Source organism: Rosa chinensis, chromosome 7 (assembly GCF_002994745.2).
Source record: "Rosa chinensis cultivar Old Blush chromosome 7, RchiOBHm-V2, whole genome shotgun sequence".
NCBI lineage: Eukaryota > Viridiplantae > Streptophyta > Magnoliopsida > Rosales > Rosaceae > Rosa > Rosa chinensis.
This window is the reverse complement of record NC_037094.1, coordinates 39,811,017-39,829,175: the sequence shown is the minus strand read 5'-3', so window position 1 is coordinate 39,829,175 and position 18,159 is coordinate 39,811,017. Positions and strand designations below refer to the sequence as shown.

General features: G+C 37.8%; 3 protein-coding genes across 3 annotated transcripts; 1 reads left to right on the top strand and 2 right to left on the bottom strand.

The window, feature by feature from the left end:
- Positions 1 to 1,640: 1,640 nt before the first annotated feature.
- LOC112179277 (MACPF domain-containing protein At4g24290) lies at positions 1,641 to 6,883 on the bottom strand. Its single transcript, XM_024317646.2, has 7 exons — positions 6,371 to 6,883; positions 6,039 to 6,277; positions 5,686 to 5,887; positions 4,232 to 4,300; positions 3,917 to 4,103; positions 3,110 to 3,276; positions 1,641 to 2,678 (listed from the first exon to the last, which is right to left on the bottom strand). Exons 1-7 carry the CDS (start codon positions 6,632 to 6,634, stop codon positions 1,992 to 1,994), a joined length of 1,815 nt encoding a protein of 604 aa, XP_024173414.1. The 5' UTR covers positions 6,635 to 6,883; the 3' UTR covers positions 1,641 to 1,991.
- Positions 6,884 to 10,419: 3,536 nt separating this feature from the next.
- On the top strand, positions 10,420 to 11,622 carry LOC112179376. The gene is made up of 2 exons (XM_024317774.2): positions 10,420 to 10,952; positions 11,288 to 11,622. Exons 1-2 carry the CDS (start codon positions 10,514 to 10,516, stop codon positions 11,467 to 11,469), a joined length of 621 nt encoding a protein of 206 aa, XP_024173542.1. The 5' UTR covers positions 10,420 to 10,513; the 3' UTR covers positions 11,470 to 11,622.
- Positions 11,499 to 16,479, bottom strand: LOC112179374 (autophagy protein 5). Its single transcript, XM_024317772.2, has 8 exons — positions 16,241 to 16,479; positions 16,042 to 16,166; positions 15,893 to 15,959; positions 15,182 to 15,271; positions 14,903 to 14,990; positions 13,551 to 13,679; positions 13,056 to 13,181; positions 11,499 to 11,969 (listed from the first exon to the last, which is right to left on the bottom strand). The coding sequence occupies exons 1-8, from the start codon at positions 16,343 to 16,345 to the stop codon at positions 11,611 to 11,613; spliced, it is 1,089 nt and encodes a 362-aa protein (XP_024173540.1). The 5' UTR covers positions 16,346 to 16,479; the 3' UTR covers positions 11,499 to 11,610.
- Positions 16,480 to 18,159: the final 1,680 nt, after the last annotated feature.

Below are 18,159 nucleotides of genomic sequence, written 5' to 3'. Positions count from 1 at the left end.
GATACTAGGGTCCAAATCCAATTTCATATTACTCTGGACACCCACAACGATTTAGAGACCTAAAACAAATTGGGCACCCAACAAGGTTTGGGCCTCCCAAAACATCTGGGCTTCCAACCCGTTTTGTCTTCGGCACCTGCCTCTGTGAGCACCGCCGTCCCAATTCGATGAGTTAGGATTCTCGTTGCTCCATCCCGGCTAGAATTTATCCCCGCACCTGCAAATCGGAGACGGACCACCACGGTGCGTGAATAACAAATCGTCGTCGTCTTGTTCTGGGGACAAAATCGATCCTCCGCCGCATCCCACAATCGGCCAGAGCTGATCATCTGTCTCTTTCCTCTCGTACCGCTACCAGCCCATTCCAAATGCAGACAAACAAAGAAGCATCGAATTAAAAGCCCTCCCCGATCCTTCAGCCATTTACCACCAAGAGTTTGAGGTGGATTGGGTAGCCAATCAAGAGTGATCAACCCTTGCTACACCACAGTTCTCCGTTGTCACCAGAAAACGGCATAGAGACAATGATTTGGTTTGAGTCGAGCCCTACAAGGGCGAATCCAGAATTCTCGCGCTCCATTAGATGGTTTTCTCAGATCAGCCCATCCATTCCTCTCACCCACAATGTTCGATACACTGTTACTAGGAGCAAAGATGATGCTGGGACTAGGTTTGGTGGTCGCCACACAAGATTGGTGTTGGAGAGCCATCAGTAGATGGCTTTGGAGGGAGGCTAGTGACGACCGCCATTGAAGAAACGTAGAGCTCCAGCGGCTAGGGTTTGGGGACCGCATTCTCATAATGCATGTATCATATTAAACCTCGATACATAAATATACGTCAACTACAACGAAACAAATACCCAAACGAGAAATATGTAGATAATATTGGTTCTTTATATATTGTTCATTGTTTGAAACTATCATTTATATATTTAAATAGGTAATGTACTAGTTAAACAAAATGAAAATCAGGTGAGGAGCTTTGCAGTTCTGAATAGAATAACTGTTTGTTAGAAAGTTTTCCTGAAGTTTTCATTTTATTGGTCCTCATTAGAAATCCACCCCCCCTAATGTTTTTTTTTTTGGTGCTATATCAGTAATTTTTTCTTTTTCTTTTTATGAAAGTGAAAATAATGCATCAACAAATAGCCACAAGGCCCGACATATACAAACTAGCTTCAAGTAGAGTAATTATAACAACGAGCCAATAAAAGGCAATGGAACCCCCCCCCCCCCCCCCCCCCCCCCCCAACTAGGAAACCTTCCACAGAGAAACAAGCAGATATCGTAGATCTCACTTCCGAATAAACATCGAACTGGTGGATCCGTCACCAAATCTTCCATAAACATTTTGGATCACAAATTTCGATCCTTGTGGGTATGCTGGAGCTATAGAAGGGACTCCACTCCACCGTTCCATGAAGGAACTAGATCGATGTAGCAATCAAAATTTGTTTACAAGAAATCAGAGAAAATTAGGAATAGATGGATCAAAAGAACGAAAAGAAGAAAAAGTGGAGGGGATGATTGAAACAATGTTTGCATGAAGAAATTTAACTGCAATATTATTAGAAATATCCTGTGATGATGTGAATGGTTGTTAGGTTGCAACATGAATATGGAGAAAGGACAAATGGATTTAGAATCTTAAATTATAATGGACTTTCATTCGACATAATCACATTTTCATCTCTAGAAGGAAGCAGTCACATTTCTATTCGGGAAAATTCATGCTGGAGTAGACATCATAACAAAGCCTAGAACACTCGCATCCTAGGTGTGCTCAGCTGATAATGCCACAAAAGCCGAATGTGCCCAAGCTTTATGCCACATGCTGTGAACTTGTCCAGGTACAAAATCTCCACTTCATCACATAAGAGATAAATTAAATATACAGTAATACAACAACCTTCGAAACCCCATCAATTCCTAATAACGTACGCCCCGTCCTTGACACCTATATCATTTTAGTTTTCTTTTTCTTATCAGCTAATGTTCCTCCAACTCTTCTTCATCAGGTAATATTACAGTTAATAAAGAATACTTCACACGGAGGGATATCCTGCCCTTTTCGACAACTAGTCTTGCCCCAGATACAACCCAATAACCTGGAGTTTCATGTGGCCCCCTTGTCATTTCTGTTGTATCCACAAATTTCCTCAGCTTTGGCGCTTGGATGGGAACTGGAGGACCCCCGGGGTAGACAGCCGAGTTTATGTTGACATCTGCTGGTCGTGGAGGTGGCCTTTGAACTGCTGTGAAGTGATGACTGATTAGTGTTGATATGAGTCCTGACTTATGGGCCAACCCTGGTGACCCATCCCATTCGGGACGCTTTACAATTGTAGCTCCGGAAACAGTAGAGAAGCGGAGTCTCAAGAAGAGAATATTCTTTATCCCATAATTCTCAACCTGCAACTGTGCCCCAGTTACTATTGAAAGATCCTCATCCGACTCCACAGGAGCAGTGCATACATGAGAGAAGTTCTTCCATCGGACTTTCTCATAGTATTTACGATCATAAGAATCACAACGGAAATTTCCGTTTGGATCATCTTCGAGTTGAAAGATTTTCGGAAGAGAGGAGAGGTGTTGTAAGTGGATGGCCAACCGGTTGCTTCTTTTGCCTTCTAGATACAGCCGCAGACCAGTCACTGGCCTCTTTCCTACATCAACCTGACATTAAGCCATGGCAAATAATGATTTTTTCTGAAAGCAGGATTTTTAAGAGGACCTGAATAATTATAATGATATAGTTTATACTTCATGCATGGAATTATTGTAGCATAACCAAGGCAATGTAAAACTGACCAGTCAAACAGATATCATATCATTTCACAGAATCACAGAACATAAATATGAAAACAGGGTCATAAAGGTTGTCTCTAGTATTACTAGAAAACTTTTCCAAAGATTTTTTTTCCATTACAAAAACATTTCCAAAGTTAAGGGTTGAATGTCTATATTTTCCCTTTAATATGACTCGTAAACTTCAAACATCAACATGATAAGTTATCCCATGAACAAAAACATTTATGACAATAACAGTCAGAAGCAACACAATTTTTTTTTCTCTAATTAAGGAAGCAGACATCGCGAGGCCTTACCAGACTAGTATTGACATAAAGCTTGGGCCCCATTAAGCTAAACTGAAGAGATGTATTGCTTTGATGCTTCCTTTGTGGACCAAGAGGAAGGTCACTGAAAACTGGAGCCCACTGCCTTGGCAGCTGAAATTCCAAAAACTGATGGAGCTCTTCAATTGGTGGTTTATCTGCAAGCATATGAGCGATAATAAGATTCTCTCAGGTTACCAATTAACTTGTTACAATACTTCTGCAAAAGTACCAATGTATAGAGAAGGGGTCCCAAACAATTTTCTCTTTTCTCCTAGTTCTGTTTATTTCTAAATTATCTTGCTGTCTTAATTCTATTGCAAGGCCAAAAACTTAAATCTGTTGTACTATTCTGGATCAACTCTACTAATTATAAATTGCTTAGGCCTTTCTCCATGAATGGATCATGACACTTAGCAAGCATGCTCTCAAAAGTAAAAGTAGAATTTACTGAAAAGGTATAGTTGGTTTTGGAAGGTGGAAACTGGTTTAGCACCAACAAAATCATTTTCCAATTGTAAGCAGCATATGCACAGCTATCAGGTCACAGACAGCTCTTTTTTGTATCAGTTTTTATTTTTCTCCATTTCCTTCAACTAGTCCATATTCCAGAGTTTTCCATAAAAGGTCCATATTCCAGAGTTTTCCATAAAAGGACGAGTTCAAACCCTTAAGTTTATATAGTTGACAACAATATCTTACGAAATGTAGGACCAAAAATATCTATAATAGGATTATAATAGCAGTAAATAGAAAAGTAAATGAAATAAAGATGCAAACAGAGGAAAACTTGCTCACATCTTAAATAAAGATTTATTGCGTGGCTCAAGAATCCACTCCCTGGGACTCCATTTAGCAGAGAGGTAATTGGCATAAATGACATTATGATCACATCAGGTTCATGTTGAACACTTTGTAACCATTCATTATGGGATAGGTTCTTAATATCACTTCCACCTCTCCTTTTGCGAATGCTTACGATATCCTGCAACTTAAATAATTCAGTGACTGAAAGACAAAAGACGCTGAACTTTTCAATAGTAGTTAGAAGGATATTTGATAAAGATGCATTCAGCAAGCAAGGCAATGAAGATGATTTGTCATACAACTCACTTCCTTGTGTGAATAAGAACTTGATGGACTAGTATCTGCAAACCGCAACCGCTGCTCCCTGATTTCAAACTGGAAGACAGATTATTAGTCCAGGTACTTTTGTAAACAAGTAATTATAAAATTATACAAACTAATGCATATGGTGCACAGTAAAAAGAGAAAAGAAAACTTAAATCAAATTCAACACAACTTTGTAACTCTACTCTTTTGTACATCATACCAATGGAAAAACTAGGTTTAAATTACACGCAGACTGCTTACCCTGATGCTGAAAAGAAACAGGATGGAGAGAAATAGAATGAAAATGACTAGCATGCTAGAATGCAGGCAATTTTTAAAGGATGATCATAAATGCACTAGACCAGTTACCTAAACCCCGCTATTTTTAAGCATACTGAAGGACTTCACTTAACTTCGGCTCAGCAAGGATTATTTGTTAAAAAAGATAAAGCAAATACGTGGCTAAACAGACTGCTTGGGCAGATATTATATAAGTGTGATTCTTGCAGAGGGAATTAAAGAGCGTTCGGTTTCAACCATTGAATTACATGCCAGAAACGGAGGTCTGCTAAACAACTGTTTTGTGAACTCCAGCTATATTATATGCACATGTATATATACACAATCATCCGTTTTCTTTGTTATTTGGAACAGAAATTTCTCTGCTGAGTTGCTATTCAAGTGATAATCCCCATTCTTTGCTTCCCATTTGCTTATGAGGTAGAACATCCAAGAACAGAAGCTACATTCTAATGACAAGAAGATCCACAACAAATATATGATTCTAGAAGAGCTTATAATTGTTTACTCATCTGAGAAGAGGTGGTACCATTTGTGTGATTTTCATTGAAAAACAAAAATACTGATATTACGCTTTGTGAAGATTTAACAATTAAGTCAAGACGGGTAGTGATTATTGGATCCACTGTTGTAGAAAGGATTAATATCACTAAGGACAGGTGGAGACAGACATTGCAATAACAGAAAACATAGAAAGGATTTTGATTTTTGGAGATACAAAAAGTCCAAGTGATCTCCTATGACTCCAATAGCACCCCTGGAGGACCAATTTATCTTTTTCAAAATAAAAGATACTTTTTCACCCATGGTTGAATGGCAAAGGTATAGAAACCAATAGCACAATTAGATTCATTATTATCTAGAATAAAGATTATCGACCTTCAATCTTCCAAACTCTAGCAACCCACTCTTTTGGAAACAGGTTAGCAGACTCACTAGTCACTACTACTTTTGTAACCTTCATAGAATAGCAAATTTACTATCTATAATTAGAGGATGCCTTTTCAAAATAAAAAGAACAAAGGAAAACTTATACACATTTAGCAGTCCGAACACCAATATAAAACAGAGAAGACTGTAGGCATATGTGATCGATGATAGCATTTTAAATGTTCAACTGTAAAATGTAGGCGACAGAACAATTAGTCACAAACCTTGTCATTCTTGTAAGCTTGTTCAGACGGTATGCCGTACTGTCCATTGGCATCTAAAAATCTTTTATCTGCCATGTCCTTCAATCTTCTCTGTATGTCAGCTGGTTGAAGAGTTGAAGAATGCTGCTGCTTCATATAGATGACATCTTTACCTCCCATCTTCACACCAACAACTATATGCGTTCCAAATGTCTCTATAAACCTAGAATGAAGATACACATAAAAAAAAAGAAACACAAGCTTGAGTGCAGTATTAGATCGGAAACAAAAGACGATGAATCATAGGCTAAAGAAATGAAGCTTCAAGAAATAAACATCAACTCTGATGTTACAATTCAGCTAAAAATATTCACCTTGCTAATGCGGCAGGTTCCCATGATGATGGGACTGCTTTTTTAACATCGTCACGTAGTACCATCTGAGACTTTTCGAGTGCCACAGTATAGAGCGTGATGAAGACCCCGTCGAAAGCAAGGGTCTTAGTGTTGGCTGCATCTTTCTGCCAACAACCTGAGAATTCAAACATAGAATTGAAGAGACCCGAGGGTATTTTTCCGGTCAAAGAAACTTGCTGGTTGAACTGCTCTGACATCTGCACCAAACAATCAATTATACACCCCTCTGGAAAAAAAGCCTAATTAGCATTAGAGTCATGGGGAGGGGGTTAAATGGGAAATGAGAATACCTGTTGGAAAGAGAGAACATCGGACCTGAAACGCGTGCGCTCTCCTTTATCGCATTTGATGGATTTGGAAACGTTGGGGATCGTAATTCCACCTGGAAGAAGAACCTGGCGACCCCCGTCGTCGTCGTCAATTTCAATCAATCGAGAGTCCCCTTTGCAGTACTTGAGCCTTAGATCAATGGATACATCATATCCACGCCCAATTGATGCAATCGCGGCCTCAGCAGCTTCAGCAGCTTTTGGAGCTGCAGCCTTGAGCGCCATCCCCCTCACCACATCGCTCAAACAACCTGCCCTCCAGACCTTACAAACCCTAAACCAACAAACCAACCGGGTGGAGACCGTGGAGTGGAGTGAGTGTGAGTGAGTGAATGTGAATCAATCCAACAAAGCAGCAGTGAAATTTGGGTTTGACCCGATATGAATTGACTCGAGAGTGCCAGAAAATAATTTCTAGCTAATCTTCGAGACGTATATTTTAGGGCACGAGGCCCACCCTCAAAGGCACGGCAAAGGGTCCGTGAAATTTCAAACCCTTCATGTTCAACCAAGTTCAACTGCAAGCCCAAATAAAGGTACCCGCTAAGATACAACTTGCGGCTCAAGCACTTGTATCCTTATCTAGGGTGCACTTCTAATGAAGATCACTAAAATGAGGACTCATTTAGAACTTTTGTGTTATGCTCACTTTTCGATCATATTTCGGCAAATCAACAGTTAGATGTTTAGATATTATGCAATATATCAACCAAATTGATAATCATTAAAACATTCATAATCGTGATTTATCTGTTACGAACATGAACGGTTCATGTTTGACAAATTTGGTTTGTCCAGTACCTAGCAATTTGGAAGAAAATTTTCAGGAGTGATCTACTCATGCATATTAACACATTTAACAGTTGATTTGCCATAATGTAATCGAAAATTAGGTCTTCCAAACCATTGATTAGTAAGCCATCAACTAGTCTTCATTTTAGTGATCCTCATTAGAATGGCTCCCTCCTTATCTATATAGTAACATAATCCCACTATCTTTTAGTTCAAGGGACACATGGCCTCAAGTCATTGGGTCAACTAGCGAAATGTGCATCGCAAACCGTAGCTCGAGTGAATTGGGCCCAAGCTGGAGGACAAGTGAATTACAGCCCAAGCAGTAACTACTTCATGAATAAGGTTTGAGACAATATAAATACTCTAGTTTATGGATCTGGTAAGGCATGAGTTGAAAGCATGTTCCAACAAATGTAGACAATGTAAGCATATTGCAACAAAAGTAGAAAATGAACAAAAGAAAGAAGAACTCCAGGAGGCACGAAGACAAAAGCGTAAAGCAAGTGAGCAAGACAGAGAAGAGGACTCCGCCAATGATAAGCAGGAAGAGGTCGTTGAGGGATCAACTCGAAAAGAAGTTGAAAATTCAACAGGTTGAAGCACAGAACCCAACCCAAGAAGTGCAGACCACAGAAAAACAAAGAAGGTGAGAGATAAAACCTGGCGTTTCGAATAGAGAATGTGTTACAAGATGTTTGAAATGCAGCTGCGATAAAGAAAATTAGGAGATCACCATTCATTGAGGAGATCTTAAGTATTAAGAAACCATGTAAATTCATCACTTCTATTTTTTAGCTATATGTTGGTACCACAGGCCCAGTGGACCACTAAACCAATGATGAAAAACTATTCTACAAGTTTTTTTCTCGAGCCAAACAGTCAATGCCAGAACACGGTTTCACATTCTGAAATGAAGATCCATCTTGAGTTTTGACGAGTTAAGGAGGCATTCATCTCCTATTACTTTTGTAATTGAATGCGTAAAAAAATATAGGGCGACATTGTTTGTTGGATGCAGAAAATGGGGGAAAGGCTCAAGGCCTTGTACGAACGGTTTCACGTCGAACAATTGCAAGCACAAGGGTGCAACTTTGGCTACGGGGCTGTTGCATTTTGTGAATGACTTTACAAGGATTTAGTGAGAAATACAAACTCGGATCGAGGGAGATCTTAGGCTCTAGGAAATTGAAGCAACTCAAGTAGCACGCACAACAGCTGCAGTTTCATCTCAGACGCTAGTAGGTTCGACGAAAGATGGTATGGAAGAAAACAAGTATGGGAGTTCTAACTGGCGAGGAGAATGTGTCAACTATGGACGAGAGTTTGAAGACCCACGTTAACATTTTAAAGTCAGTCCCACACAAATTTGGTATGTTACGCCCCGTACCCAGAATTACCTATTTATTGGTCTTTTGGACGGTAAACGATTAAAATCTTTACTTGTTATTTTCATTTTGACCTTTTAGAGCTCCAAGTTTGACTTTTTTCTTGATCCACTTTTCGAGAAAACCTCGAAATTCACAAAAGATGTAGAGCACATTAAACTGACTTTGAGGACATGTAGCACGTAAAAATCAGAGTTTGTATGAAGAAGTTATGATCTGAAAAACAAATATTTCGAGAAACCTACTATAATTAGCTTTTTTTTTTTCACCTTTTCATTTCAGGAAGTTTCCATTTCAGTCGAACCCTAATTCCCAATTCTCTCTTGACGCAACCCGATTGTTGACCCGACCCTAAACTGGAGACCTAACGGGTTCTTTGTCGTTCGACCGACCTAGACCACTGCACCACTACCTTTCAAATCGCTCTTCTTCCCTCTTGCCATCCCTAGAAACAATTTGAGCTATAGAGCCCTGAATTTTTGGTGCTACGCTAAGAAACTCGGTTCGATATCTTTTTTCTGGCGATTTATGGCCGAGAGACTACCCTGGTTTTGAAGCCCATGTTCCACTTATCATCCCAGTATTAGCCTTACAGCATGAATCAATCAGAGCAGTGAGAATCGAAGCCTTGATGAATCTTGGTGCTGTAACTTCTTAGTAGTTCTAGGTCAAATTGACTTTAGCCTCAAGTATAAAAATGGATCCCCATTTGATAATGAAAATGTTAGTGTAAAATTCTTGCTCCTAATTGAAATTTGGTATTGTGGTGCGTGGGGGCGCATTCTGCTTTTTTGGTCTTCTGCTTTGGTGAGTTGGGTAGAGCTTAACATTACAAACTTGTGGATATGAATTTTGTTATAATTGGTAGACGTTTGAGAAATAATCGGAATGTTCGAAGTTTCGAGATTTTGGAGGTGTTATTCACGATGATTCGACCGTTAGATCGACATCATTTTTCGTTAGGTTGTTATAGTTATCAAATATCGAGTCAATGTAACCGGTGAAATTTGAGCTCATTCCAATGTAATTTCGAGCTTTCAATGAATTAACATTATATGGTTTCGGTTTTGTTATCGTTAAATTATTTTTAATTCTTGAATTAGTTATTCATGAGCATCATTTTGTTCAGGACGACATGTAAAGCAAGCTCGAGGAGGAATTTGTCGGACCACCGTCATAGTGAGTGGACATTTGCTTTTAGTTATTCTGCATGTACTAATATTTTCTGAATATTAATTTAACGTATTGATTTATATTGATCGTAAATGAAGTTTGATATTCGAGTTTTGATTTATGCGCTAAGCCAAAAACTGCATCACACAGAGCAAAAAATCGTTGCATGATTTGGAGATTCACGGTTGTCCATTGAGCCGTTATCTGACGAAAATGTTGTAAAATATCAATTACATCACTAGCTTGTTGTAAAACTGAATAGGTTTTTTATTTTTGAGAATCAGTAAAACACATTAAGCGGATACATTTTTGATTAATTGAGAAATTTAAACTTAATGCAATAACTTTAAATCAGAGATATTTGTATCCCACCGATAGAAAGAAAAAATATAAAATTGTGGGATTAGAAAATAATTTGCGAGCCAGAGTGGCACGTCCTGGTTGAAGATGTCCTCATTGACAAGATACATGCCTCAATTTCTTCTCACCTTCATGTATCGCACCCATTCCCTGGACTTTTCTGCATTCCGACAAGTACAAGGAGGTCCCACGACAATAACCGTGCACTTGCTTCCACATTCCAGCTCTACGTACTTATACGGTTATACCTCTAATTGCTCAATGGTAATATTTCTATATTTATATATATAAATGCATTACTAGGGCTAGCTAGCTACCCCCGTCCTCAGCTCCATTATTTGACTTTGGTTTCAAATACACACACTCACTTTCAAGGTTTAAGCGCCCAGAAATGGATGGGGGATATTCCAAGATCAATATCATACACCGCCAGAATTCAAGATCCATGGATTTTTCAGATCTTGGATCCAAAACAGAGTCAGAAAGCAATCTACAGATCAAGGACAAGATCGACTACACCAGTTCCAACAAACAAGAAGACGATGAGATGCAGCATCAAGAGAGGAAGTTTGGTAATGGTAATGGCAGTCATGTGGTATTGAAAAGGAACTGCTCAGTCTCTTCTTCGTCTTCTGGGTTTCAAACTGCAGTGAAAGGAGCAATATCGTCAATGAGAAGATCTTCCTCTACAGTTTCAGAAAGGTATTCCAGGATTCATGACCAGTCTGTAACTTGCATTGACCATCATGATGGGGATGAAGAAGGTGATTGGGGGACAACAACAAGATCTAATAGGAAGAGGCATAATGGAGGCAAGATCCTTAAAGCCTGTAAGCGCCTTTTTGGACTACACTAGTTTATACACTCGCTTTTTGTTTTGTTTTTTCAGTATCTTTTTTGTCGATCCTTTAACAAATTATGGTCAGTATCTTTTTTGGTACTTAATCGGTTCATCATTTGTAGAAATTTGGATGCTGTCATTAGCGGACAATCACGTTAAAATAATGTAAACATTCTGCTTTGCTTTAATTGCATTTGTTGGCTGCATTTGACGTTAAAATAGTACACTTTAATTGAGTTTCTTGGTTCCAGTACCAAGTTGTTTCATAGCTACCTATGTCGCTTTTTGCGAAAGCTGTCATAGTAAACTAAATCTCTAACGCAGGTGAGGTATACAAAAGGACGTTCTTAAATTCCTGGGGTGCATTTCACTTCTTTCAGGACGTCCCTTCCTCACCAACACAAGTACAGCAGAATAGGGTAGGAATCGGTCATTATGACAACCCCAAACAGAAGGCAAGATCCAACAGGAAAAGAAAATCCGTAGCTATCAAAGCTCTGAAATGAACTGAACGATGAAACAAAAATCCAGTGGATGATGAAAATCTATGTATTGACAACTAACGTTCTGTACAATTCTATAAAGCCATCATCAGAAGATGGTTTCCTTGTGTTCAATAAAATGGAAAACACGATTACAAATGCCACCTATGACATGGTATTATTGACTTGTCGTACTTTCAAATATACAGAGATATGAAGGAAGTGCTCAGGGTGCATTAAGTTGTTTGCAACCCAAGAAAATGGTATCTCCAGTTTTGGTTCAATACCTTGTATACGAACCAGCTTGATTTCAGGCTCTTCATGTTCGTAACTAGCCTTTACATGGTCATCAGATGAAGTTTCTACTTCCTCTTCAGCTTTTTTATCATCGCTTGCATCTTCGGATGAAACTCTTTGCTCGTCATCACCAACTACTGTCAGTGACTCAGCAGTGCCCAAGGATTTGACCACAAAATAGTCTGGCAGAAGGCTCTTCACTGCGTCATGTAAAGTGAAGCATCTACCTGCAGTGCAAGATCAACTTGGTGAAAACTTAGTGATCGCAGTTTCATAGTTAAATTGACAGCTGCCATGTCTCTGAGTAGGTCAAGGCTCGACAGTTTGTCTAGCTTTAAAGAAAACAAGGGAAATCTGATTTCTGTCTGTGCAAGTGCAGATAATCATGAATGCTTGTGATTGAACTATCTTTCATTGTTCTCATATCTCATCCTCCGAAATCCAAGTGATATCAATTTCGTTAAACTTAAAGCTAGTTGATACACATCCTATCTAAATAATAGAAAAAATAATGAGAGCAAAAATCTCATTTTCATCTAAATATGATTAGAAATGGACAGTATACTAAAATTATAGAAGAGGCTCACACTAGACAGCTAAAAACAGTAGAGCATATAATCAAGCTATGAACACAAACATGCACGCATATATAAATAGTTCATTCATTACAGCATATATTACTCCATGTCTTTTGTTCTGAGAAACAAATTTCACTTAATACATGACACAGTTACAGAAAATATTTGCTCTCAGTCAAGCTCATGATTATGCATATGAGAGCATTCATAATAAGCAGGATCTTTCTTCTTGTTAATGCAAGATAGTTGCTGACACTTAAATTCAGGAACGTGTATCCCAAGTAGAGCCTTAAAATAGAAAACAAAAGAGTGCCTAGGACTTCGTTCTTTTTCATTTCAACGGATATTATTTTCTAACAGTGTACGTTTTTAACAGAGACCATGCTCGGTACAAACAATCACAAGGTATATAACCCTGCTTACTTACAATAGACATAAAAAGTAAGAATATAAGGTGTGGAGGGAAAGCAATTCCAAGACAAAGCAGGTTAGGGGAGTACTGTAGAAAGAACTACAGGGTTCTTCCAGAATCCAGATCAACAAGGCTTTCCACAAGAAAGTTCATAACAGGTTTTCCTTTTGTCTATTCTGACAAGTGACAAGATGAGAAAAAATTGCACCCTAATACAACTGAATGATCAAAATCATAAGATGAAGAACAAAAACGTTGAACTAGCCACATGCACCTATTCCCAAAGTTGGTTCTTCATATAAGAAATAATAAAACTGTCTTACCTTCTTGTATCTCGACAGGCCGGTTTATGTAAGAAACTTTATCCCAACTATCAACTGGTGGTGCATCTTCTAAGTCATCAAAGTCCTCACTGACATTCCAAACATATAACCGAACTGGAACTCGGCCTAAGAAAGCCAATCAATGTCAAAATTATGATACAACAATGTTATTAGTTCTTTCAATATTTTTCAGGTAACACAATTATAAATAAGGATAACCTAGAGCGTATATTCAGAATGCAGAAAGAGAAAATTCTACGTTTGAGGATCAAAACTGATAACTGGCCATTATCAGGGCATTTGTGGAATTGATTCATGCAAGCACCTTTAAATAGGGAACATAGATACCGAGATTGGGTGGGCTTAAAGTAAGCAATGGAAAAAGAAGCCATGTATATAAATGATTGCCAGGAAGAAGATGATACAGAAATGATGATGATAAGCTAGGAACATAAGCAAGCAATTCAGGTGTCAAACTTAAAATTACACTCTCACCTGGCTTCACCTGCCCAGAAACATCAACTTCACCCATACTCAATCGGGATCTTGGCGAGCTCGAGTTCATTTCCCCAACGGCTTCAAGCTTAAGTTTAGAAGATACCCGTCGGTAGGAGTCCAAATTACCTGTAACAAAATGTGTACAGTGATAAATCACAGAAGGCTCTTTAATAAAATAACTAAATTTGGAATCAGATAGTAACTACTTCCCCTGGCAATATGGTAAAAAAAAAATTATATAAATAGACACAAACAAAAGACTGGGAAGGGCTACAAGGGGCTCCAGATATCTGAGAAGTTTTTAGGTTACTAACTTAGCCGGGAAGCATGTTTACAAATAACAATCTGAATGCAATGTCATGTTAGTCAAACGACTATCAACATTAGGTAAGGACTGGCCGACAGTCCATTCCTAGAAACTGTAGAACTAATACTATCCACCAAGGGAGTGTTTTCCCAACGTAATAACAAAATAAGTTGATGCTTGTCAGTGTAATAAAAAAAAATGTGATTATTCATCTTGGAATTGATTTCTAATATCAAAGGTTAAACAGCAAGTATGTGCATGTGGACATTACGCCAATATGCGAAATCTAACATAAAGCAAAATGCGCACGTAGGATATTGAACTCAACCAAAAGATTGAAACAGTCTTGAAAAATTTTACATACCAAATCTTCACCAGCAAGAGCAATTAGTTCAAATTACTAAGATATCAAAAGTTGATTAGTATGAAAATGTATTATTTCTAAGTTTCCATTTCAGATAGAGCAAGATTTTATAACTTGAGATAATGAGTTCCAAAGTTTTATAGAAGGGTTAGTCACAAGATGTTTTCATCTTACAATATATGAACAATCTTAGCATTCATCATGGAGCTGATACTTCCCAAAAAGAAATAAATTAATAAACCATAGATATCATATAAATATATGAGACAACAGAGCCACTAGTAACATTTGCAAAAATTCAAGAACAAATCATCTTTGAAAAAAAAATATAAAAAAATAAAAAGTAGGAAAATTATTTAAAAAATAAATAAAAAGTAGGAAATAGAAGAACAAAAAGTTAAAAGGAAGGGTGAAACTTATTCTTACAAAAATTTAATAAGGACAGTTTGTCTGGTGAATGTTTTAACATCTCTCTGAAGTCTGAACTATAATACATAATATAGGCATGAGACAATATCAGTTTACCTTGAGACAATATCTGTTTACCCAACTACTGGTATAAAATATTACTTTGCACAATATGACTTCAATTGAGAGTACTTATATTTAGGTCAAGGACTTCATAGAAAGTTGCTTTAGCATCAAATCAATTTTTATTCTTTCAGTAAATGTGTATACCATTTAAGACAGAGCGCCAGAGCTCCACCTGATCAGGTTGAGACATGTTCATCACATTCTTGCAGTTTCCATTGATTATATATGCTGCCTGCAGTTGTAACTAAATACTATAAGAACTCATAATTAAAAGGATTTCTGCATTGTAATACAAACATTTCCAGTGGGATTGTCCCCAACTCGCAAAATTAAGCAGCAAAAACAAGCCCAGTCCAATGAAAATAGGAAGAAATAATAAGTTGCGTCAATTTAGATTAGAAAATAGAATTAAGATGCCCTCACCTCTTTCAATGAGTTAATAAAGTTCCACTTTATGCTATCTTCACCTTCACACGGGATCAATATGTTTCCTGGATATCCTCTAAAATGAACCTACAGAATTGTTCAAAAAGTTACTTCTAATTTGCAAATGTGTGGCAAAGAAAGATGGAAGGAGACAATAGAAGAAAGATCATCTAAACTTTTCAAAATTCAACTTGTGCGTTTGAAACCTCACATAATAAATTGAGAATGAAACCAATTTTGGAATTTAAATTGTCAAAAACACCATCTCTGATGACTGCCACACTAAAAGGCTGTGCAGCATTTTTATGGTCACATAATCTGGAACGACAAACAAGACTTAGAAGGTGAACTATATTAGATACACATGTCCAGATACAAATACACATCTAGGTATCGAAGGATAGGGGATTAACACTAGAATTGATATATCCCACCACAGGGAATAGAAAGAGGTAAATTGTAGTAAGGTGAACAGAACCAAACATGTAGATAGGGAATGGGAGTTTATGACTACAGAATGTGCAATAAATGGCCTAGTAAAATGTCAAAGATCATTTAGGAATCCACATTATAGGATTTCATTACACAACATTTTACAAAGATTTTCAGTTAGACCAATTTAGCAATATGAAAAAAGAATGCTCCCGAGGCACGAAAAGGCAGACTGATTAACTGGAAGAAAGAGGAACCAGATAAAAAGAGAAATACCGTTAAATTCCAGGGTCTCTCTGGTTCTGCACAAAGAAGATCAAAAAGAACTCCTGTTGGTATATACCTGCAAGAAAGAAGCAGTTGCAAATAAATAAAGGAGTCCATGAGTGTGAATTCTGCGACAGAAAAAAAGGGCATTGGGGTACCATTTCAAGGGCAAGCCTTTGTAGTCGAACCAAATAGTGTCAACACCAGGAGGAAGTGCGGTGCTGAAGTAAGGCTTTAGATGCGAGGCCAACAATGGTAGGTACCCTAGCCGAGGAGCTAAGATCTGAAACAAGCATCAATCAATCAATGGTGGTTCAATCGGAAAAGTTAAAAAGGGGAGAGAAGAGAAAGAGATACCAGGGCGGGCGGGGGAGAAGGAAGAGTCGTGACTTCGGATTCGTGGAGATGAATCTGCAAAGGAATTGCTCCTTCCCATAAAAACCTCTGTGCTTCCATGTCCATTCCAATTCCAAACGCTGAGCTTGACCAGTCCACCAAACCCCGGAAGAAGACGAGGACGGCTGGGCATCAGAGTTGAACCCAAATGCACGCTCTGCGATCAACCCAACCCAAAATTGTGTATGTTTACAACTTTTTTTCTTCTTCTTTTTTTCTTTATATATGATATGATAACAAGTAAAATTACAAACAGAAACTTCTCTAATTTCTGACTAAAACAAATATAAAAATTCTAATACACAAACTTTGTGACGTAATATACAGAGTTGTACGTGGTATTAAAGTATAATTGTATTTAGTCTCACAATTGAACTGCAATTATTTATATATTGGGATTAAAAATTGTCAAATACAGTAAAATCTCGATAAATTTGATGAATTAACAGCATCGATTAAATAATAAATTTCTTCAGTTTCAACTTAGGACCAGTGTACATTACTAAGAACCTCGTTAAATGCGTAAGGTAATAATTTTTCTATTAGTCTAAAGATGTGCAAGAGATGCTCTTACACCATTGTCCCCCAAATGGTCCCAAATTGGCACGGTGACAAGAGGAAAATGTATAGCGAGATATTTGAATTTCAATTGATGGGAGATTCTCACAATCATGGTCCTCATTTGCTGGAGAAATGATCCTCCATGAGTGGCCGCTTGTCCGAAAAGTTCACCGGAAAAGTTTATTTGCAATTTTCTTCCAATCTTTGTGTTTTTTTCTCTTACCTTCAAATCTTCGCATTTCAAGTCTCAAATTGTCATTTTATTCTCAATGCATGGTTTTCTACAAATAAAAGGAAATTGATTAAAAAGGGCGAAATAGCATGGAAGACAAATCAATTTTTATAGTTATGGGGCACAATTGCATAAGTAATTTGTAACTCAATAAATGCCTCCAAACTCGAATATTGCTTGTTCTCAAACAAAATCATTAACCCAAATCCACAACATAACAAAACTAACACAACCTAATCCTTCCAATATTATCCTCAAAGAACACAATTTGCTTAAAGCAAGAAAATCAAGTCATGTCTCAAAAGTTTATGAAGCTATGGGACAAACGCTAGAGTAAAATATATATGTCATGCCATAACTGTCACTTTGATGCACCAAAACCAAGCTTGCACAACAAAACCGTGCTAACCATAAACTCACTAGATTTTCACTCTAAATTTCACACAAGTGTTTATAGGTTAGATACACTATCACTCAAACAATCTCATGCAAATGTCGTCATATGCTTGCTTTTCAACCTCATCTCCACGAGTCATGCACAAACCATCTTGGATCAAAAAAGACTTTTATTAGGTTGTAATGAGGCTTAGGGTGAGGGGTTAGAGAAGTGAAGTGGATAGGAAATCACAAATTCCAAGTAACTTGGCAAGCAACTCCCTTGTTAAGATTTTACGAACTTAAGACCCTAAGATGCTCCATATGATTCTCTCCCTTAACCACTCCCCCAAACTTTAAACTAAAAACTATTTATTGAACTAAAGACACTTTTTTTTTTTTTTAATTTTGTTTCTTGACTTTCTTAAAATGTAAAGACAAATTACAATGGCACAACAAACATGATACTCCCTGTGATGCCCCAGAAATTCGTAATTATTTTCCGAGGAATTTCCGGAATCTAATTTATGGTTGTTGGACGGTTTCGTGGCTCGTGGACGGAGCGGAAGTGTTTCGGACGAATTAATTATTTGGAAAGTATGACTTTTGGGGGGGGGGGGGGGGGGGTGGGGTTCAAGGTTGACTTTTGATATGTTGGTTTTCTTCAAAAACTTCCTTCACGAAAGTTGTAGAGCGCGTCGATACGAGTTCG